This window comes from Chlamydotis macqueenii, chromosome 1 (assembly GCF_036417535.1).
Source record: "Chlamydotis macqueenii isolate bChlMac1 chromosome 1, bChlMac1.mat, whole genome shotgun sequence".
Taxonomy (NCBI): domain Eukaryota; kingdom Metazoa; phylum Chordata; class Aves; order Otidiformes; family Otididae; genus Chlamydotis; species Chlamydotis macqueenii.
Window position 1 is genome coordinate 198,122,839 of NC_141556.1, and position 23,822 is coordinate 198,146,660.

Genomic DNA, 23,822 nt, shown 5'->3' on the forward strand with positions numbered 1-23,822 from the left:
TACAGCCAACCAAACTTCTAACAGCAAATCCAGACAACAATCAGGCACCGGATCAGGCTTCTGCAGTGCAGTCATGATACATGGACTTGGGCAGTTCTTTTTCCCTCACATCACTGCAGTGCCAAACAAAGATTCAAACTCACCTAAGTATCTGCTGTGGAGTGATTATGTTATCTTTTGGGAGGGGAAACCATATGAGGTGGGAGAATTTTGAACACCATTGGGTAGTCACTGTGAAAGCGGCCACACGATTCCTTTTTACTGTGAGGCAGTTCAGATTTTTCCCTAGTGTTCTTTCATCAATTAAGTACTGATGAGAATAACTTCTTAAGCCAGGTAACAGACAGCCCTGCCACAGGAGATGCGATACCGGACGTGATGGACGCCAATGCAAGTGAGCTAATTGGTGATATGGAGATGGGAGCCAGCCTGGGCTGCAGTGATCATGCACTGGTGGACTTCGCAGTCCTGAGGGAAATGGGTCAGGCAAAGAGTAAAATCAGGACCATGAATTTTAGGAAAGCAAACTTCCAGCTCTTGAAGGACTTAGTGAATAGGATCACATGGAAAACTGCCTTCAGGGACAAGGGAGCAGAACAGAGCTGGCAGATATTTAAGGAACGCTTTTCATAGAGTGCAAGAGTAGGACAATAAAACAACACTTTTTAATGCTTTGGAAATTTGAAGTTTTGAGTGTAAAGCAGGCCTTTCATAACACATAGTCTTGGGATTTCACATTTATCTGTTAACTGGAAAAATTCAAACCCTTTTCACAAAGACTAACAGAACAATCCCTGAACTCAAAGACATCCAGCTGTGTTCCATATGATTGGTATGTGACAAGTTCAGAAAACTGCTTTGGTCCATGACAAATAATACAGAAGCAGTTTGCAAACTTATGGTCTGCTGTTTAAAGGTTTTTTAAATGTCAGAGAGAAGCTAGGCTGCAGATACTGAAGTTTTCAAATTACAGACAAATTATATGACTCTATTTGAGTAATTCATAAAGTTAATTCTGATAGCCCGAATAACATAAATGCAAAAGGTGAGCACTTTTGCCTACCTGGTATGTAATACTGAATGTTGAGCAAGTGGTAGTCTGAAGGCAGTTCAGAGACACTCTTTCACTTCCCCTTACCCCTACACATCTTCAGCACTGGTTAGCTCACGTATGGCAAATCACACTTTCTTTTTGTGAAATAAGACCTTCCACTGAACACTGCTTAAAAAAAATATAATGCTCCTACTAAACTCTTACCAGATTTTAAAGCTGTAAATAAGGCTCCACTGTTACCAACAACTGCTACTGCATAAGGCTTTGTGTTTCCCAGCTACTTAAGTCAGAAGAGTCTTCCTGTGTGTAATGTAGTCCTGAAAAACCTGATGAATTTAAATGAAATTCTACTAAATTTATTTCACAATATTTTTGAGTATTTTTCCTCACTGAGCAACCCATATCACAGTATCTACTTCTGGACTTCAGTAATTGAGGGAGAAATCAACTTACCCTATGTTTTTCCTTTATTTTCTTCCTGTATTCTTCTTTGTCAAATTTGTCTTCTTCTCGTAGTATCTCTTTCGCTTTATCTAAGTTGATACCACTGGCATCATCTTCCTCATCTGCTTTCGCCAAAGTCGATTTCTGCACAGGTGGCCACTGCTGCACTAACTTAATCATACATATCAATGAGAAAAATAATGGTTAGAACAATTTTTTCCACATCAAAGTTTTGATGCCCTAAATATTCCAATCCTTTATTTCTCTAGACTAAATAAAAGTGTCATTTGCAAAGGAAACAAACAAAACTTTTGCACAATACAAACTCAGATACTTTATTTAACACAACATCCAGTAAAAAAATAATATTTGAAAATAATGTCTCCACTACCCCATCTTTCTGTTTAATGGATTCACTTGAACTTCTTCGCCTATTTTTCTCTCTTTGCCTAATGAAATAAATAATTTATAAACCTGCTAGTCATCTGGAGAGAAAAATTATATTTGCTTTCAAGAAATGACTCTCCAAAATACATGCAACAGAATAAAATAACAGTAAATCTAACCAGTATGTTTTCATGAAAACAATCAATATTCCAACATATTAACGGAGAGAAAAATGAGATAGGCCTTCATCACACAGTACACAAAAAAAAAACCCATGACTGCAGGTTCAAGTTTTGGGGGAAGCAAGGAGGACAGATGTAGAGGGTTTTATTGGTTATTGTACAAAAACTGGGTTGTAATGTTTGATGATTCAGGTTTGACTTGTGGGTGACATGCTGAGCATATCCAGCTTCCCTCAAATATCTGAAACTCTGAACTGAAGATAAAGACCACATATTCACCAAAAAATATCTCCACCTATATCTTATGAACAGACATCATCTGGGGGTAGTCTTTGAGAAATCATTTTTGCTTATGGATTGGTAAAGTAGTAACTTTAAAAAGAAATTATATGGCAGAAAATATAGCTCAAATGGATACAAAGGGATACAAATGCAAAATCAAACCCTTTTGGACTACCTAATGCACAAAGGGTGTTATTCACCTGGATACTGATGAACTCAACCCTTCATTTTGTAAAATGGAGTTTGTGTACCTGTATTTTCTAGGCAGATACATGTCCTAAAGGAGTTTAATTTTATCAAAGAGAAGCATGTGGAGTAGAACAGCGAAGCACAGTTTTACATAGCTCAGAAAAAAAAGCAGGAAAAACATCCATAGCTGCAAACTTTATGTTTCCTTAAATATGTCACCCTTCCTCTTTCGTGCTACTTTTCTAACTATAATCTTTGTGCTAAGTTTTTATTTTCTTCATCCTTACTCCTGTTTGCTTCATTGCATGGATACAAAAAACATTTGCATACGTATTTTAAGATGAGACAACAGCTTTTTAATATCTAAAAATATCGGAAGATACAATTTCCAGTCAATGGGGCAACCTCTAAAACCTTTTACATTTTGTCTAATGTCAGTAATTACATGGCTATACCCCCTTCACCTGCAATATAAAATACTTTATTTTCACTTGATCACAAAAGCTATTTATATGCTTGTAAAGGTGACCTCTGTTTTGGTTTATGCCTTACTGCAAAAAAAAAAAATGCTACTTTTTTCTTAATGCTGGAAATGGAAAAACAACATACACAGCATATGAAGCTGTGAAATCAAATGTTAGAAAAGTTTATGGAGTGTGAAGGCCTGCTAGTGAGGTTATCGCTACAGTGAAACCCCAAAGTGACTAGCCTCCACAACAGTTCACTTTTGTATAAAATCAATACATTCTTCCAGGGGCTATTAAAAGATTCAATTAAATTACTGGCAAATTTCAAAGTACTGCTACATCAGCACAAGTAGGCAAAAATTTGGTACTTCCTTAGCTTTCCTAGCAACACTTTCAATCTAGGAATAGCGAATGCTGGAAAGAAAACCAAAGACTTCGTCTAATTATAGTAAATTAACTCAAGACTTGGGGGAGCTTTGGCAAATATCTATATGAAAACTGTTTTAAATTTCTGTAAGAAAAAAAACCAGGCTCTTTATTCCACCTGAAATTGAAGATAATAAGCAGAAAAGAGGCACAATCCTGTATATCCACTCACAGCTCTCATACAAATATCTTACATATATAAAGGTGCAAAGAAGCCGGTGCTCAGCCTTTTTCCCTGGAATTGAACTCTTAATGGAAGCCGAACAGTTTTGCAAAACTTAAACCAACTACAAAAACTACATTTTTGAATAATGTATCTCTTTATATACATATAAACTATAAGCATTTTTGTCTTTATAGAAACTACAAATTCAGTTCCCACCAAAACAGTTATTTTGAATTGATCTTACCTCTCCATCTTCAGTAAAGACTATTTTTGTGTTGACTTTAAATTTCTTCTTCAAGATTTTTTTGGCTTCTTGGGTTTTAGTTGGTTTTTTCTTCAACTTTGATTTTGATGCATTCTGTATAAAAGAAAATGAGAACTCTTATAGGTTTTTTCCTAGTCACAGATCATATGCTTCAAACTTTCTTAAAAGCAATTAGATATATTAGAATGTAATTCCTAAACCACACAAGTAAGAGTAATTTTCAGTAAAAACTAGCTAACAGGTCTTTTCATAAAAGTGTTTTAAACAGGCCATATCATGAGAAACTCATTTACTCTGTTAACAATTCAGCATAACTTAAATCCTATCAGCAGTAGGGCACTTGACTCATTCAAATCTCTCTCACCTTCTGGAAAAGGACATTAGATTCACCAGCTTACGTTGTCTGATGAAAGAAATCCAGTATAACTGACTGAAGCCTTTAGCTACAGGTGATCAGATACCACTTTCATCTCGGTTGTCATCACATTGTCCCCAGGCACCGCAGCCCACCAGTTTATTTCTGTGTCAATGAAGGGCACAAGTGGCCATGTAAGAACATTTCTATTTCTCTTGTCCCTTGCAGTCCCATTGGGGTGAAGAACACCAGTGCCAGGAGTTATTTACCAAACTTAGCATTAAATAACATTTAGAGTCACAAAAGTTATTAGCATCATCGCAAAAAAGCTGCAGTGAAACAAAGTGGTGAAGACACCAGGGAAACTAATGAGTTAGCAGATTGTGAAATCCAGACATTAACACTGTTTAAGAGGCTGTGGGTTCTCTTTCCTGACTACCACTGAGAAAACACCACTGACTAGAAAAAAAACCAAATATTAGCACAACATTATCTCTGCATAAAACACATTGACCCTGAAGTTACATTTATTTTTGTGTTCAATATTGCTGTTAGAAAGAAGAGTTGAAGAGGTCACTTCTATTTTTGACAGACATTGAGGATTTATCGACATTTTGGAGGTAGTTTGCAAGTCTGGGAGGACCATTTTAATTCTGTAAAATGCAGTAGAAAATAAGTTGTCACATCCACAGATGGCCCATCTAGGTTTCTACAGAGCCACCCATCTGGTGGTAACATCATGGAACCAAAGAACGTGAAGTTTCCTGACCTCCAGCTCTTCTTCTGAGAGCTCTCCTTTCAAGTACAAAGACCATATATGTCCAGACACAATACACACAGAGAACATTTTAAGCAAGAAATGCTTAAATAAATGCAGGAAGTATTTTATAGCAGAAGATATTCTGCAGGAATACATGGAGACTCCATACGAGAACACCCACAACCCATTCATCATCCTGTAAAGACTGCAAAGCTCTGTTACTCAGGAAAAAGTGCTTGAAAAACAGTCACTAAACTATCTGAACTTCTGATAAACAATAGAAAGTGGTCAAAGCAACCAGAGAGAAAAAGGAAAAACTGAACTTCTTTCTCTCACTTTTTTATTTTAGTCATTTTAATCAGTTTCATGTTTTATACCAAATCCACTATAAAATGAAGCAAAAAAAAAATTAATTCAGAAAGTCACTGTCATTACGGTCAGCCCAGTAATGCACTGAAATATTAACTATAAAACAGAAAAATTACAGTCTTCCTAACAGGAAAAATGGTTTGTGACAGCTACTGTGCAGTGTTATCAAGTAATGATCATATCTATTATAGAAAATAGTAACTCCAGCAGCACTTATGTCCTCAGGATTGTCAGACGGTTTTTGTTGCATCGTGCAGCTACTACTAACGAGTCTCAGGCACACCCTGAACAGCCCAGAAAGCTCTGCTCTTTCCTCACTCCTGTCGCTTATCCCACAAACACAACTTGTGTGAGAGTCTCTGCAAGCGTAAAACGCTTACCGTGAAATATGGACTACTTAGAACAACAGGAATTGTCCAGAGGAAGAATTTAAAGAGAGATACACTTCAAAGTGGTAGGATGACATTTTTCACTACCTCAACATTTTCTTTCACCATTTACTTTTGGTTTTGTTCCTTTTTGTTTTTCAGTCTTTCATTTCTGCACCGTCAGTATTATTGGTACAAACATAACAGGGTAATGTAAAAAACAGGTGACAAAGTTTAAAATTGGTACATTAATATTTTGTTAAATTATATTTAAACATACATGTCAGCTGTTTACATTTCTTGGGTTAAAAAAAAAAAAAAAAAGGTTTTCCTGGCTGAAGAGCACAAATATTCAATGGGCTGTCGCTGCATGCATACATATACAATACTTCCAATTGTACCTCATTCCTTCTCCCTCCTCTGAGTGATGTTGAGAAGTAAAAGTACTTCAATGCTGCAAAGTGCTGCAAAGTGGCAAGGCAAAAAAATGGGATAGGATGAAGCTTCCAAATAGGAAATTTCCTTCTTTTTCAGAGGAGGAACAAGAGGAGGAGGAAACAAAAGGGAAGCTAAATTCCCTTACTATACACCTAAAAAGCATAGTATAAGATCAGTGTATGAATTTGGCAGATTTACAGTATCCAAAATTAAGGAAAGATAAGAGATCAGAATTTTAAAAAGCATACAAGAAATAGGATCAGTATAAAACTTTACATACCCCACAGATAACTAAACTGTGTTTTTTACTAGGATGCTTTCATTGCTTTACTAAACGGAGCACACTTCAAATACAATGGCTGTCAAGGCTCCCTCAGCTTCAGACACCATCCCCTGACTGACTATCACAGTTTAAGACCAAACTAACAGCATGGAGACCAAGTGGGCTCAGACACCAAAACATTTTTATCACAGATGTAGGCACAATTTTACAATCTACAAGACTTCACTGATCAGCCGAAGAAGAGCTGCAGCCCAGGAGGGAAGTTGGGTGGGTTAGTGCAGTGGTTCCTCCCAAGGCCTCCCTGTCCCATGTAGGAAGCTACATGGTCCAGGAGAAGAGTGAGGGAGGTCAGACATGGGCCATATGCGGTTCTGGGACTATCATAGGGTCCCATCAGTGCTGCTTTGGTTCTCTTCTGGGGGCCTCTCTCACAGAGTTCTGGAGTCTCTATATAGTCCTAAAGTCTCTCTTTTCTGTCACCTAAGTCTCTTCCTCCATGTGTCTCCAGTAGCATCTTTCAGAGCCTCTACTCCCCATGTCTCAAGAGCCTCTCCCCATATCTCCTGCTCCAGTGGCTGCCACTCTCTCTTGAATGTACCTGAGCCAGGAGTTCCTCCAACTGGCTGCAGTCTTGATGCAGGATGGGTTGTTTACATTCCTCTCAGCTCATGGCCTTCTGATCCCCTCACACAAATACCTAATACCCTCACCCAATTTTCCAATGCCACCGCCTGTCTTTGCTTTGACTCCCCCATTTGAATGGCTACATTGGAACATCAGTTCCTCACCAAGCAGAGGTCTGACTCATCCATTGTAAGAACCGTAACACCAATGGACAGCAGACCTCAGGCCTTCCTAATCTTCAGTGTAAACCCCTGGCTCCCTGCATTTTCAAGCCATTCTGCTTACTCAATTCCTCTTTTAATCTTTTGTAGTAGAAGACACCTGACAATTTACAAGCAGCAGGTTGGCATTTAACCCTCATTTGCCGCGGCTTCCTCTCTTTTCTTCACAATGAGGTCACCAAATCAGCAAACGGCAGCTGCTGGAGGCTGCCAAAAGATCTTCTCCATCTGTTAACCTCAAGTGCTGCAAAGAATACAGCTGTGGCAGGAGCCATTACTCCTCTCTAACTGCTCAGTAAAGAACTGAAATCTGGTGTCACAGGCTTTGCAGGCAGAAGCACTGTCACATCAGCAGACATGAGTGAATGGAGGGTTTCTGCTGACAACCAGACTTTGCCCCCAGTGCCAGAGCAGTACATGGGCCCGGGTATTCCAAAGCAAGCTGCAAGTGCATAGCAGCTCCCCACACTGACTGGCTGACTCGGAAAACTTTGTGCATCAAAACCTGCTCAACTAATATCTACATCAGTAAACCTATTTCTAAAGTTGAATTATACCACCGTGTTTGCAGCTGGTACAAGTTTCCCCTTTGTCCAGTGGACTTGGCTGGGTCTAGGGCAGACCCACCGCTGGCCAGGGCCTAGTCGAGTGATGACAAAATGTTCAGTGTAACGCCTCTGTGATAACACATTTAAGAAGGGGGAAAATTAAAAAAAAAATAATTTAAAAAGGAGAAGTGGTGAAGAAGCTGAAGTGAGGGGAGGAGGGGTAGGTGTGGGGGAAGGAGGTAGAGATAATTTTAAATTAAGTTAAGCCCAGGAAGAGGGAGGGGTGAGGAAAAGTTGTTTTTGCTGCCTCTCTCATTATCCTGCTTTGGTTTTCTTAATAATAAATTGAAAGTTTTCCCCAAGTTGAGTCTGTTTTGCCCGTAACAGTAACCTCAATGATGTCCCCCTGACCTTATCTCAAACCTCAAGCTTTTTGTTATATTTTCTCTTCTCCATTCTCTTGGAGGGTGGGGAGAGCAAGCGAAAAACTGTGTAGCTTGGTCCCGAGTGGGGCTAGGCTACAAAAACCATCAACTAAGCCACCGATCTGAACAAAGCAGGCATGCATGATCTGGACACAGGTTTCCACATTGCTGTTAGATAGCAAAGGGATTCTGTGGTTGACCTCAAGTTGGTAACAGAAGTTAAAGCACCAGCCGGTGCATGCACATTTCCCCAACAATGAAAGAGGCTACCTGCTGCTCAGCAGCGCACACACTTTGCCCATGCCCAACAGAGACAGGCCCTCAAGCCTCACCTTGTCTTCTACAAAGACTTCTACAAGACAAATAGTTAAATTGATCAGACAAGCTCAGTGATAATCAACCTCTTTAAAATGGTATATAACCGTTAAGCAGTAAACGTTAGAGTCACATGAGTTTATAAAAATTTCATAAAAAGTAGGCTCAGCTGCAAGGTTGGGGGATTTTCTATTGTTGCTAATCAAAAGCCTAAATTTCTTCTTCCTTTTTCACATGCACATGCCAGTGGCTTGCTGGATTATTTAATGAGTTAGAATAAAAACTAGCTCTTAGAAGCAGAGAGAATTCAAACATTTTGATATATAATCAGCAACAATACAGCTAATACGCAAGTTATTTTTTATTTTTCTCAAGGAGGAGCAGGCTTTTGTTTTCTGGCTTAAGACATCTGATATTCTTAGCTGAATCTATTACAAAGGTTTTCTAAATGAAGATACTGACAAGATTAAGACATAACATTTATTATTTTTCAATTATATTTTTTTTCTGAAAAGACAGGGCACCAGAAACACAAATGTCAGTAAATTTTTGTATTCTAATACAGAATAATTATTCTTATTAATATTATTTTTAAAGTCAATAGTTTAGATTAAGTAGATAATCCTCAGTAACTCAGGATCAAAGCACTTACAATCTTATACCATAACCAAGTGTTACCTTTGGAGTGTTTACATTTGATGATTTGTAAGTTTTTTTGTCTATAACTATGATTTCCTTTTTAATTTCAACTCAACACACCCGTGAAAGCAAACACAGTATATTCACTACAGAAGCTATCTCAAGACAGGACTACAATATTATAGTAGGGTAAAATATCAGTAGGAAAAAAAGAAGTTATAATCAGTTTTCCAGTCATGTTAGCTGTAACAAACATCACTGCTTTTCTAGGGTTTTGTGGGCTTTTTTTCTCCCCTCTGCCTATACCTTACAATTCCTAGGAAGAATGGTGCTGTACCTGGAAATATTTTTCAGTCTCTCCCTACTTTATTACATTACTTTACCCAGAATTCAACAGCAACTACCTCTGAGAAACAAAAATCGATGTGGTACTCAATTTCACAAGCTTGTTTTGTATTTCTTCAAGAAACTGCCCAGAATTGGAGCAAGTATTATCACATTTGTATTATCAGCAAGCACGTCAATCTCCCTGTCAAGCTACCGAGTTCAGACTCAGGAGTCACTCCCCACAGAATGACATAGGCTTGCCAGAGTGAAGCTACCAAACCTCAGACAAAGGGAATGGCCATGTTCCTTTTCATGCCATAGACAGTATACAGATGTGGTTTTCATCTGGCAGGCACTACAAAACTTTCAGAAGACTGAGTATCCCCCAACCACTACTCTAAAGAAGCCTAACCATAAAGCGTTACCTCTCAACCCCATAAATTTCCTGAACTCAGACTATGAGGCTTTGATTACCTACAACAGAGATAAAGTCAGAGAAGATAAAAATTTTCACTCATTTTGACAAATATCTAACATTAGAAGCAGCAATAAGATACAAACTTCACACCTTACCCATAATTATGAAACATAACAGGGAAAGCATCAAGAGAAGCAAAATAACCAGACTTTGAAGTCCAGTCCATATTACTTCAAGCATCTACGAAACTCTAAACACCAAGAAGCTTCCTCTCAGTAATACAATTTGACTCAACCAACCATCCATCTTCCCATTGAATATAAAGGATCAAAGAAGCAGAAATCTTAGGATGCAGTATGACCAGAAGGAGATGTATGGATGCTACTTTCCTTCATGATCTGTGGTACCTAGGCGGTCTCCATCTTAATTTCCAGCTCACTTCTCTGCAATGACAGCTATTTCAGCCTTTCCCGATTTCTGCTGACTGCTCAGAAGCCACACGCCAGTTCGTGCTGTCATGAACACCAGAACAAACTGAAGCCACCAGGAAGCTGCAATGCAAAGTTCTTCAAACCATCTGTCCACTTCCACAACACAACTATCCCAACCTTTCCTACAAAAAGAGCTTTTTTGTTTAACATGTGCTGGGTTTTTTTAATGTAATGCAAGTGAGGTTAACTTTGCTTTAGTGAAGTATTATAAGTTATTTCTTTTTAAATTCAGTGTTAAAAATCAGGAAGCTTAAATTCACAAACACTAACCAACCGACTTGCGTAGCATCTATACACATCACAGAGCACAGCTTTTACCGTGACAGCTGTGAAGATACAGAGATAGGCAGGTTGATACTCAAAAGGCCAAACCAGCACCCCTTACATGTTGTTCCATCTGCTTCTCTAGGAACTTTTAAAGCACGAGTCATGTATCAAGATCAACATGATCCTGAATTTTTCAAATGGTGTCTTAAATTAAAAGCGTGTATTGATGGGGTTCTTGTTGTTTTGGGGTGTTTTTTCTTCAGAGTGTGTTTCTGTTATTTTGGTTTTTTTTAACTAGTATCATGAAAGATTTCAATCCAGATACTGAAAAAGCACAAAGTCAAAATTACTGGTTGGTAATTCCTTATGTAATATTACAGTTTGAACATGCAAATTCTGGACAGCTAAATTATTTCCTACATCTATGCATTATTTACTTTCTAAAGCTATTGAAAGAATGTTGATTTTGAAAGAGACCATTTTCTAGGGTAAATCAACCTACACAGAGAACTGAACACGGCTTTTAGAGTAACAACTGTGAAGATAAGGATAAATCCAAGTTGGTATTCAAAAGAAAAACAGCACTCTTTGCATACAGAATCGCATAAATACAAAGCCTTTTAAAATCACAGCAACAGGAGAGGAAAAAAAAAAGAGAGAAAAAAAAGAGAGGAAATAAGAAAAGCTTCTAATAACCACTATTCAATATTGCTAACCACATTATGGACAAAGGCCGCAAGACCAGCAGTCCACCACACTATCACTCCCATTTAAATTGCCCTTCAGATCAAAGAAACAGCAACAGATACAAGAAACCACAGCAAAGACAAAACTGTGCTATGGCAACCACACACTTAGATGATGCTTGCCTTTGTTTTTGATTACCGTTAGGACAGAAGATTACATCTGAATCCGAATTTCATTACAGTTCTGTGCTTGGTTCGAGAGGATGTCTTACTAAATAACATACTATTATTTTCCAGAAAACAAATTCTGTTAAGCTGCGAAAACTGGAAAGAACTAAATATTAAAACCTGAGTATTTAACACATTCTTTCTTTCTTCCAACACTTACATTTGGGAGTTTTGGCATAGGCTAAACAGAGATAGAAGTTGAAGTATCTTTTCCTTGCAAGGCAGGAAAAAAAACCCAAAGATTTAAAAAAAAAAAGATGTTGATATAGCAAAATTTACACTAAATTACTGAACTTATTCTGGGAATTACAACCTAAAAATCATAACCATCTAAACAATGGCAAAGACATCAGCATTTTCAACACACACTATCTTTACAGAACACTGGGTGTTCAATCAGTAGCTCTGCACTTCCAACTACAAATTTAGATGAGAAAAAATATTTCTTATTCCAGAAACATTCCTACCTCTCATTCATGTTAAGAGGTTTACTTCTGCTTTAACTATTTCCTCTTGTTTCTTCACAGGTAATTTAGAAATGCCTGGGTATCATTCCTACTCCTGAAATGTCCTCTGAAATATAATTCCTGAATCCCCACAACAGCATTTATTATCTATATATTTAAACCCAATCTTGAAAATAAAAAAAAAAAAAAAAGAAGTGCACCTGTATCCTTCCATTCCTGAGAAAATTTGCTTTGCCTTCATGTTCTATATTAAAAAAAAAAAAAGTTAATGTTTTACTCAGATATAAAATCCCGCAATACCAGAAGGAACCATGAATAAGCAGCATTGTACAATCAATTTTTCACGCTTTTTCCCTCCCTATCTTTCCCTCTTACGTTGCATTCCTTTTTTTTCCCCTTGGTTTTTTGTTGTTTATTTTAATATCTCTCTCTCTCTCTGGCTCCTTCACATAACAGGAAGATTTTAAAGAATGCTTTAGTGAAGAGCTGAGTTCCTCCAGCCCACAAAACAAACATTCGATTTGCATACTATAAATTATGTAATTGGACACATAACTCTACTATCTGCATATGCCAACAGTTTTTTCATTGATCTGCAAAATCACTGCACCTCATTTTCCAAATCTTTTAAGAATATTATAAAAGAAATAAGGCAAAAAAAAATACCCCCTAAGTTTATCATTGTAAGATCTAACGTGAACAAAACCACTATTTAAGAAATCTGTGAGTTACAGTAATTTGATAATATCTCACCCTGAAAGATGTCTCTCTAATGCACTAGACCACAGAACTCTTCAGCACAGCTACTGCACGAGCCTGAAAATCTCCATTACCTGTGAGCATAAGCAGCAACGAGATCCCTCTCTAAAGCATTAGACCTTTAGCAACATAAGACCATGACTTCTTATGCAGTTTACTTAAAAGAAAGGTAACAGAGAATAGTTAGCTACTTTACATATTTCTAGGCAAAAAGTACATTAAGTTATAATTTATTATGTCTGACTAAACAAAGATAAAGACATTCCAGAAGACTGTAATTCAAAATCAAACATATTAACATAGCTTGCGTTTATTCTTGGGGTTAACGTTGGTAGAAAAATATATTTCAAAGAAACACATACAAGCCAAGACATCCTAATAACTCAAAGACTGCCTCAGACTGAAAATATACAAATAGTATATAATAGTGATTAATACCACTGGTAACTGCAGTGCCAGATCAAGACATAAAATGTTTTCATTCCACCTCTCCCTGTCGTTATAAGGTAATGAATCATTACAACACAATCTTCCCCTGGTAAAATCCAACAGTAACCATTAAATTCTCCAGTACTTCTACAGCCAAGAGAAGTAGATTAACTGCTTGCAGTTATCCTAAACTGAGCATTATGTCTTAGTAAATGAACGAGTGTTCCTCATACAACATCAATTAACAAGCAAAAGCCATGATTTTGTTGACTGCTATTCATGCTCCCTATTCCAGAGCTTCCATTTTTGTGAGCAAGAAAAGGCCATCATGAAGATGCTATTTCCAGGAAAACATGGCAAATTAGAAATAAAAGCATGAACGTGTCTTTGATGCTGAACTAAATTACAAATTACTTCAAACACAGCTGCCATAAAGGTCTCCCCGGAGCCTTCTCTTCTCCAGGCTGAACAGCTCCAGCTCTCTCAGCCAGTCCTCACAGGCCCTCTCATCATCTTCACGGCCCAGCTTGGTGTCACTGGCAAGCTTGCTGAGGGCACATTCTATCCCACTGTCACTGACAAAGATGTTAAACAAGGTCAGTCCCAACACCAGCCCCTGAGAAACACCACTCATTACTGGTCTCCACCAGGACAGTGTGAAATGCTTTGTGCAAGTCCAAGCAGATGAAATCAGTTGCTCTTCCCTTAACCACTGATGCTGTAACCCCGTCATAGAAGGCCACCAAATTTGTCAGGCACCAAATTTTGTCAGTGAAGCTATGTTGGCCATCACCAATCACCTCCTTACTTTCCATGTGCCTTAGCATAGTTTCCACAAGGATCTGTTCCATCTACTCTGCTCGAAATACTCCGAGAAATGTAATCACTGAATGATACAGCAAGAAGGCAATGCTGAGCTGACATTTAATGAAGTGAAAATTTGAAGCTTTTTAAGGTAAAGAATAAAATTCCCTTTTTCTAATACGACTGTATTTTCTAGTAGTTAAGACACAGTTATTCTAAAAAAAAAAATAATTTTCTGCATAATCATTAAGGCAGCCAAGGCTTAAATAAATGCCATAACATTATTAAAATTATGGCTTAAAAACGCTCTGTAGAGGAATCTTATGTCAAAAGGTGAGATGAGAAGACCACATGTTGATGCTGTTTTCCTTCAAGGTTGAATGTATTTTACCATCCATGAACAGTGTAACACTCTCTTTCTCCCTGAAAAGCCACCACATGTGGCCCCTGGAACACAGTGGAAGCCAAGACTGAAGCTTCTTAAAACATTTCTTTCACTACTTTCTCCTGATCTGCTATCAGAAATTAACAACATAGTTACTTTGCAAAGATAAATATATTTATCTCAGCTCTCTCTCTCTCTTCCTCCTTTTGTACATGCCAAAACAAAAAACTATGCCCATTTAATTACCACACCACAATGATATCATAGTCACAGGCTATGACTACAAATAGCAAAGATTGCATATTTTTTTACAAAATACTCAAAATTTATTTTTGTTCATTTGAGCAGCATAAGTTTTTCTGCAGTAGATAACCATCATCATTTTTTAAAGAGTTTTAGTTCACACTTAGATTGACACAGATGGCACATACTCCTTCCCCTTTCGAGGCCTCTAAACGTATTTTTCTGAATGCACAAGAGCCAACACAAGTAAAAGCATTCACCTGGCCTCCACCTGGACATGGCACTACTGAGGTCAGTTAAAGAAGAGGTAATACTAGTTGGCAATCTGTGAGGGTTTATCTTCAAGATGAGGCTTGTCTGAGCTTAGCTCCCAAACAGGGAGTGCACAGTCTATCTCAGAACCACATCACGGCCTGCTCCACAATGCCATATACCAAACAAGCCGCTTGGCATGGGAGATCCAGCTGGGGTAAACACAGCCGCACAGGAGACACGAGGAAAACACACCACAGAACAGGAGAAAAAAAAGAGGGGTCAACTGAGCAAGTTGCTCACTGCTGGTAAGAGATGTGAGAAGAACATAGCCAGTTTCTTCCAACCAAATGCCCATTAAGGATAATCTGGAAAGACAGAATGTCTTCACAACTAAAGGCTAACAGAGAAGCCACAATAACAACCATAAAAAAATTATTTCATGCCTATTATTTTTCTTCTTTTAAAAACACTGAGTATTTTGATTCCTTTCTCCGTGTATTCAATACAGACTAAAAATGCTGCCAGAAGCAGTCTCATAATTCCTGTGTGCCGCTCCTTCAGTCACGCTCATTGCTGCCCTTTGCTAGCACAGGTCCTTTCCCAACACTGAGAAAAGCTGCTTCAATGATTTAAAATTGGCAGAAAGCTAACACTAAGAGGACTGCGAATTGTATTCTATTTTCACTCTTAGGGTCAGACAAGAACTCCCACAGGCTCACGGAAAGGAGCAGAGCTGCCAAAGGAGCGACATGCAGTCCCTTCAGTAACACCAAGCATCTCAGCCACGCTGCTAGATGGAAATGCATCTTAAATGCATTTGAGAATCCAGGTAAGAAAAGAAGCAAAACTTACTCTGAAATCTTATGGTACACAATGAGAACCTCAAGCATTGATAAACATGAGGAAAAGTGCATCTACTCTCTAGATTCCTGTATAGGAAAAACATGCACATGTGGCTGGTGCCACTGCCATCACAAGTACATGAAGCACACAGAGCAACCCTGCTCTCCAAATTCAGTAAATCATTATGAGAAAAAATACTGGAGGGCCCAACATCCACTTGAACTGGCACAGCCAACGGGACTGAATCAGTCTACTAGGGTTTTGCTTTTTTGTTCGACCACAGAAATGCCCTGGGAAAAATCTTTGCCAAAAATAATACCCACTTAAAGTTGTATGACAGAGTTTGATAGCTGCAAGTACAGCCATCTATATAAACAGGTGTTTAAATCTCAGAACACTAGCAACTACTTGTCTTAGGGCTCCAAAACTGTCGGCAATTCCACAGAGTCTGCAGTTTGCAGCATCTGCCTTCCCATTATCTTTTGAAACATTTTCCCTTTAGCTGAAAGTCTCCACACGTCCCTTCTTTGCAGGAGTCAACTTTTAAGAAGGGGTCAACTTTATATAGAAGTTTACATAACTAATATTTTCAATTTTTTAAAAAATTATTTTAAAATCATACACATCTCTGTCTCCAGTAGAAGCAATTAAAAGTTTTCATTTGTTTCAGCAATATATTTTCAGATCATCTAAACTCTGACTAACTCCCAGTGCTTAGTTATGAGAGAGAGTTAAGAATCTGTTAAGAACAAACGGGAGGGCTCAAAACAAATTCACAAGTGAAGGATGTCCTGTATGGCCACAGTCAGCTGGTCCCAAACTCCTCTCCTCTGAGCTTATGCCTTCAATAGTTTTCTTCAACTCAGTCCTGAATCCCTTACACATAAAGGGGTGTTGCTAGAAGAAAACACTCATGAAGGTGATGTTGCTTCATTTAAAACAGATATTAGTATTTTCTCAGTCCTTCTCTCTCCTCTAGAATTCTGTGGTAGTTTGTCGGAAGTTTTCAGCATTTTTCAGACCGATGAAATAAACTCCACTAATTTAAAAATGTTTTCAGTTGCCAGGATACAATGACCTAAGTACAGTAGGCCGATACACTGAAGTACACTAAGACTCCCTCTGTTGCTTCTGAAGCAACTGCATCCTGGGCTGCATCAAAAGAAGCGTGGCCAGCAGGTCAAGGGAGGTGATTCTGCCCCTCTACTTCGCTCTGGTGAGACTCCACCTGGAGTACTGTGTCCAGCTCTGGAGCCCCCAATATAAGAAGGACGTGGACAGAAATCCACAGATTTCTGTGCTGAAAGACAAATTACTAGGGCAGTAGTGATTCTCCCCCATCAGTCCCACGGTCTTTGCTCTGCGGGGTTAGCAATGAAATGTCCTGATGGCACAAAGCTGGGAGCTGTTGCCAGCTCAAGAGAACGAGCAACAAATTACTCAAAAGAACAAGACAGCCTTGAAAACAAGACACATTAAAATGAGATGAAATTCAATAGCACAAAGTGCAAGGGCTGTTCAGAATTTAAAATTTTAAGTGAGACCTCAAACTGAAGAAAGAACAAGAAAAGGAATCATGCACTTTCCATCACAGGATGGCTGAGCCCTACTGTTCACACAGTCACTGAAGAGACAAATACACGCTCTAAGACCTCTCGGGCAAGCCATTGCCAGTAAAGGCCAACACGGATTCATATGACTACAGAAGGCAGTGGTGCGAACTACACGGCACACTGCTCACCTCTAGCTTCTCAGACTAAGGCAAGACAAATTCAGATGGAGTAAGCGCAGAGAAGAGTTACTAGGATGAAAAGCCCACCCTTTGAGAGGAAATGAAAAGAGTTAAATGAAGCATCAGAAGGAATATAAGAGCGTTCTTTTAAACATATCTGGGATAAACACAGGAAAGGGAGAAAACACATTTATGCTTAAGAACAGTCTTTGAACAGGAATAATGAGTATAAACTCACCATTAAAATGTACGCTGGAAAACAAACCAGGATAAAGAATAACCTCAAAAACAGCTCTTGCAAACGGGTGTAATAAAAGCAAACACCCTTTTGTAGAAACAGCTGAAATAATTTTATAAAAAGAACCAGATATGTTTGATATGTGGGCTCAACCTAATCAGAGCATTAGACCCTGAAAGGATCAGGACTCAATTTGTTGTTAAAAACAACAACAAATGCTGCAACAGAACATTAATTAAGAAATTTTTTAAAAAAATGTTTAATCCATATTTGGACCTATGACAAATCTTCAGTTACTTCAGCAAATGTAAGTATGCTAAAATTTAGTTTAAAAACTTTGAATATGGTCAGTCATTTCAGTTGTCTTGAAAGTGGACAAAAAAAAAAAATGTTCCATAACGTTTTAATTCCAGTATGTCTACTTTATACAGTAGCTCTGCTATAATATTTTTTTAAATGGCTTCACAATAAAATCATATATTTAATATTCCATAAAGGCATAGACAACACTCCATAGTTCCCAAATAATTTTTAAAATAAAGTGTACTAGTGATAAATAGACAAAAGAGAAATACCAAAAAAGTACATTAAAGAACAGTTTAATCTACAAGGATTAGAAAGTATGCTTCTATTTTCCACAAGAGCATGTTTATGTTCCATATGCTATAAACAAACGCCTATATTCTAGGCTTTTAGGAAATATTTCTATGAATTATTGAAAGAAATTACTCATTTTACAGCAAGATACTAATTAATTTTTCTTCTAGAATTCAGTATGGCTATTATTTTGTGCAGCATCTTACATTCTTCATACACTACTGCTGCACAAAATGATAGTTTGATATTGGCAGCATTAAGAACGTAAGTGGAGAAACTGTTACAGATATCTGAGCTTTTGCTTTGAACACAATAAAACTAAATAAAATATAGAAATTAAAAACTGGTAAAGCACATTCCACAAATTTTAACTCTGAAGTACCTCACTTGGAAGTCTGAATTCTCAGTATTCCATAAAAGTTACCTCCTTAAAAGACATCTGCTATCAAAAACATATTCTGTACCTGGCCAAACTACTTCAGAAAGAAGGTCAAGAGTAAACTTTGATGGATACTAAAACTAAAGAGACAGAAGTCAGGAAAAGGACATTTCAGCTTTGCACTGTCAGATGCCAGAGGCAGATCCAATATGTCTACAGAATTTAAAAACCTTAGGACCAAACGTGACTGATTTAACTATCAATAACTTCATAAGTTGACTACTTAACCAAACTTCTGCTTCCAGAAACATTAGCGCTTAGCATTTCCAAAAAGCACTGAATCAAAAGCATTGATAAGAAAAGAGCAACGCAAATACATGCAACACTGGGTTTCACTACAGAACCAAAAAGCACCACTTTTCTCCCCTCTTCAAACCAGTTCCACTTTCATACTATGGAGGACTCTCTATTTTTCATGTCACAGAGATGTCACATTGTGATGGTTTAGCCCAAATCACCACACAGTTTCTCGCTCACTCTCCCCCTCCCCAGGGGGATGGGGGAGAGAATTGGGAAGGAAGGAGAACTCGTGGGTTGAGATGAAGACAATTTACTAAAATAAAAGGGAAAACTACAATAATAACAGAATATAAGGATATTAAAAATATACAAAGTGAACAATATGTGTTTTCTCACCACCCGATGTCCCAATGACCGATACAGCCCGTCCCAAGCAGCGATCACGGAAACAAAACCGAGCAGCAAGCAAAGGAGCAAAAGGGAGCCAGCAAGGTAGGGGGAACGATGCCAGCAAAAACAAGCAGGAAGGATGGATGCCAGGAAGGCAGATACCCACCCTCGCCTGCCCCCACTTATATACTGAGCATGACGTTTATGGCATGGAATACTCTCTTTGGCCAGTTTGGATCAATTATGCTGTCTGTCTTTCTCCCAGCTTCCTGCATCTGCAAATTAGCGACACTTGGAAAGCAGGACGGTGTCCTTGGTCTCATTCACAACAACTGGTATCATCAGGGTGTTTATGAACATTCTTCACACACAAAATCCAAAACATACCAGCTACTGAGAGGAAAAATTAACTCCATTCCTGCCAAAACCAGGACACACATAGGCAAGATAACGACTTCCACTGACCTTTAAAAACCAGATTATTTCTTTTTCTTAAGTCTGCAGTAAGGTTTGTTCCATGTATTTTTACAGAATTGTTCCACTGACCATGCCATTAAACTATGCACATAGATGAGCTGCTGCATCAAGTTAGTTCTGAATCAACTACCTTTTGATTCGATTATCAATTTTTTGTACCTTAAAAAAACCACTACGAAGAGGTAATGCTTTCCTACCTTATCTCTAAACAGTTTGAGAGGGGAGACAAATCCCTAGACTATAATTTGGCTTCATGTCTTCAGGCACTATATTTTTAAAAAGCATACAAAACACCATCAAAATGTAAAAAAATCCAGCATAAATTCCACCTATTACAATGACCTATACGAAAAGGGAGTTTGATTAAGTCTTCAGTAAGTACAGCATGCAACACATCTCTCATACTATTGGACTTCCACTATTTTTACATATTCATTTAAAATATCCACCATTACAAACAGTAAAATCCTTTAGCAGAAAAGATTTAAAAAAAAAAAATCTGTGCATTATTATATTTAATACTATGAGTACATCTCAGACAATAGCATACTTCCCAGCTTATATATTCATTCATGACAGTTGTTTTGAAAGTAGAACAAACATCTGTCATTCACAATGCTAATTGTCTTTAAATTTATGGCAGGCAATTAACTGCATTCTAATACCCAGAAGAATCTCTCTTCCTGAACTGCATTTACAACTCTACTACTGTCTCTGGGAAAATTTACATTCTGGTTATCCTATGTGAGCCATAACACTCATATTTAAAGATTCTTGGAAGAGAGTCAAGCTGAAATCAAATTAGTAATTAATTCTAAAGGAATACACTGGACTTTACAGACATTAAAGAATAAATGTAATCTACTTGTAGTTGTTTCATCATCATAAATTAACTTTATTTTTCTATAATATTACACACTTTTCTCCTCCCTTTAAATTGAATTGTAGTACTTTTGAATAAATGTGGATTTTGCACTCTGCATAGACAGAAAAATAAGTCTACAGAGATAACATACAAGTGTTTCTTGTTAGCTATTCACCAAAATATATAGCTCAGACTTGGACAGCTCTTGTGCTTACTGAAAATCCTTAAATTTTAACAATGACATTTCACAAACCAGAGGCGATGGAAATGTATCACTGATTTAGCAAAGAATGCTCTGAATCCACCAAAGGGAAGACATATGGCAGCAATCGGTCATCCCCATCTCTCCCATTGTCACACCAAGGCCAACACTGCAGCCACGTCACATGAAGGCACAAGCAAGGAGAAGAGGAGTGGCATTACCATTCGTTTGAGCTCTAAGTCCCAGACTAATTGCAAGAAAAGGTTCAACATTTGATGATGGAAGATACTTCTACCATCCAAAGAAATGTCTCCAGTCTTCCCACAGCTGGAGGACACATCAGGTACACAGGTCAATAGCTGCACCATACCAATTTAAGCAATACAAACTAAATAACACTTTCCCACTCCTGAACCATTTTTATGAGTACTGCCAAAAAAGCTGCCAGTTGTCCATTTTCAGGCTTAATTCCCATCGTTGCAATTCAGAGCACACAGTCTCCCGAGAAAATTCTCTAAATTAAGAAATTCTCTCTTAACAGACATCTCTTGGCTGGACCTTACTGCACTTCTCTACCACCAAAGAATTATCCCATTTGAGCCTTGGCTAAGCTCTCTGCGCACACACACAAATTCCTACATTGCCTTAAGTGAAGAAGTAAGCTGGAGCCACCAGGCACACCAACGCAAACAGCCTGGAGCTGGTAACACAGTGGGGACACAGCAGCTTGGGTTAGCACAACTGGGCCACTGCAATCCAATCATGACCCCCTGCTCAACCCATGCTCAACCTCGCTCCAGTGAGATGGGAAAGCCAACCTCGCTCAGCTGGAGCAACTTTACACACACAAATTTAAGGAAACTCGTATAGTGAAGAATCAGGAGTTTGAAAAAGTAGTTTGAAACAGATGAGAGAAAAGGAAAAAAAAATAGGTTTAGGCCCAAGAATCTGTTATCACTACTTTAAAAAGAAAAAAAAAAAAGAAAAAAAGAAAAAGGGTTTTGCAGACAGATCTATTTCTTACAGGTAATCTCTACGGGCTAACATGTTGGTCCTATTGCCATCTCACTAGAGGTCTCCATTAAAAAAATAAATCTAGAGAGGTAGCATAAGAGATAAAGAAAATAAGGAAATACTCATCTCTTACAAAAAAACATAGTTTCTGAAGCAGTTTCAGAGAATGTACAGGTCACGTACAGCAGATGATATTTGTTCAGTTAAAAATAATCTGTCTGAAAGTCAAGATTTCTAGGATGGTGAAAAATGTTGCCCATTTAGATTGCAAGTGTCTTCACATTCTGCCAGAAGCCACTCATTGATCACAGCTGGAAGAATCCCAAATACCACTTACCCAGAAAGTGCACAACTGCAGAATGTAAAGGCAGCCAGCCAGAGTCTTAACAGCAAAGTCAGGAAAAGAAAGAATATCAGGAACAACGGCAGATCAACTGCCACCGTGGAAAATGGATTTTAAACATGCGCATTCACAGTGACACATCTTATTCTAGATTAAACAAAAACATCCCCTTAAAACTTTTCAGCAGAAAAATAATTTCCTAAAAAGATCCTAAATAAGAAACTGCTGAGTGGGAAGACATCTGTGTTCCCTGCATCAGTAGTGATCTTCTTCTATTCCAACAGTAATCCAAGATGGAACCACTTCTCCGAAGTAAGTATTTTCTCAAGTTCTATAACTGTGATAATGCAGTCAGATATAGCTGTTACAAACAGACCAGTTTGTAAGAACAGCCAATTTGAGCTTCTGCACAAGCTGCTGAATTTAAAACTACAAAGTATATTACTTTGAGATAACGCTTACGGCATTTCATACATATATTTTTTCAAAGATCATATATAGCAGGAAGAAAACTCAAGGAAGTCATTTTTCTTACTGTATCTACAGAGACTGAGGTTATCCCATTGTATTGCTGCATAGATATTGCTTTGATTTGTTTCAAAAGGGAGAAGATCCTATGACTTATTCCTACTCTGGTAAGGAAAAAAATTCTGAAATGCTTTTACCAGCACTTTTTACAGTGCTTCCATGCTTGAACAGTACAGCTTTTTACAGTGCAGTAAGTTTTTATCATGCAATTCAACAGATTTTATTCCTGTAGCTATTTGCAGAAATGTAGGTAAGATTCTTTTTAGTTACCATTTTCAACTGCTCTGAGGGAAAATATTTAAAAAAAAAATCCAAGTTTAGGCTAACATAGACAAGCAGAGCTCCAGAGATCATTACGGATAAAAGCTAATCTTTCACGTCAGCCTAGTGTGCAACTATCTCTTGTGCTTTGTCTAGCATGAAACTTTCCTTATAAAGTAGGGAAATTTGATTGATTCATTTTTAAATGGAAAAAGCAGCTCAAGGTACTCAGTGGTCAATAATCAGAACATGACAAGAAGCATGATAAAAAGTTCACACTATGTTGCACAAGCAAGCTTATTTCAAGGGCATAACCACAATATATGTTTGATCTGTTTAGAGGTTCCCAGAAGATAACCGCCATAATTTATTATCTTATTTATTTGCTTTGTTGTTTAGAAGATCAGTAGGTTTTAATACTTAGTACAGCTACAGGAAAAATAATGAGGCAGCTACAGGCCATCTGTGCAAAGAGATCAATATTTTAGCTAGGATAAAACGAGAATGTTCAGTAATCAAAACTACATATTACACAGAGCTAGTCCACCAGTAAATATTTCTTTTGAACATATTTTTATATCTACCTTTAATACAAGCTTATGCAAACCAGATTATTAACTTTAGAATCTATCTGCTCACTTATTTACACTGCTTTAATAAAATTTGTCTTTTGGTAAGTCCCACTCT

At 37.8% G+C, this 23,822-nt stretch overlaps 1 protein-coding gene across 1 annotated transcript in view; it reads right to left on the reverse strand.

The window, feature by feature from the left end:
- DDX10 (DEAD-box helicase 10) overlaps positions 1–23,822 on the reverse strand; it is a 172,152-nt gene that overhangs the window by 65,670 nt on the left and 82,660 nt on the right. The window contains exons 14-15 of the mRNA XM_086739555.1: positions 3,842–3,955; positions 1,508–1,669 (exon numbers count right to left, since the gene is read on the reverse strand). Coding sequence (XP_086595681.1) covers positions 1,508–1,669; positions 3,842–3,955 — 276 coding nt within the window. The remainder of the gene's footprint in view (positions 1–1,507; positions 1,670–3,841; positions 3,956–23,822) is intronic.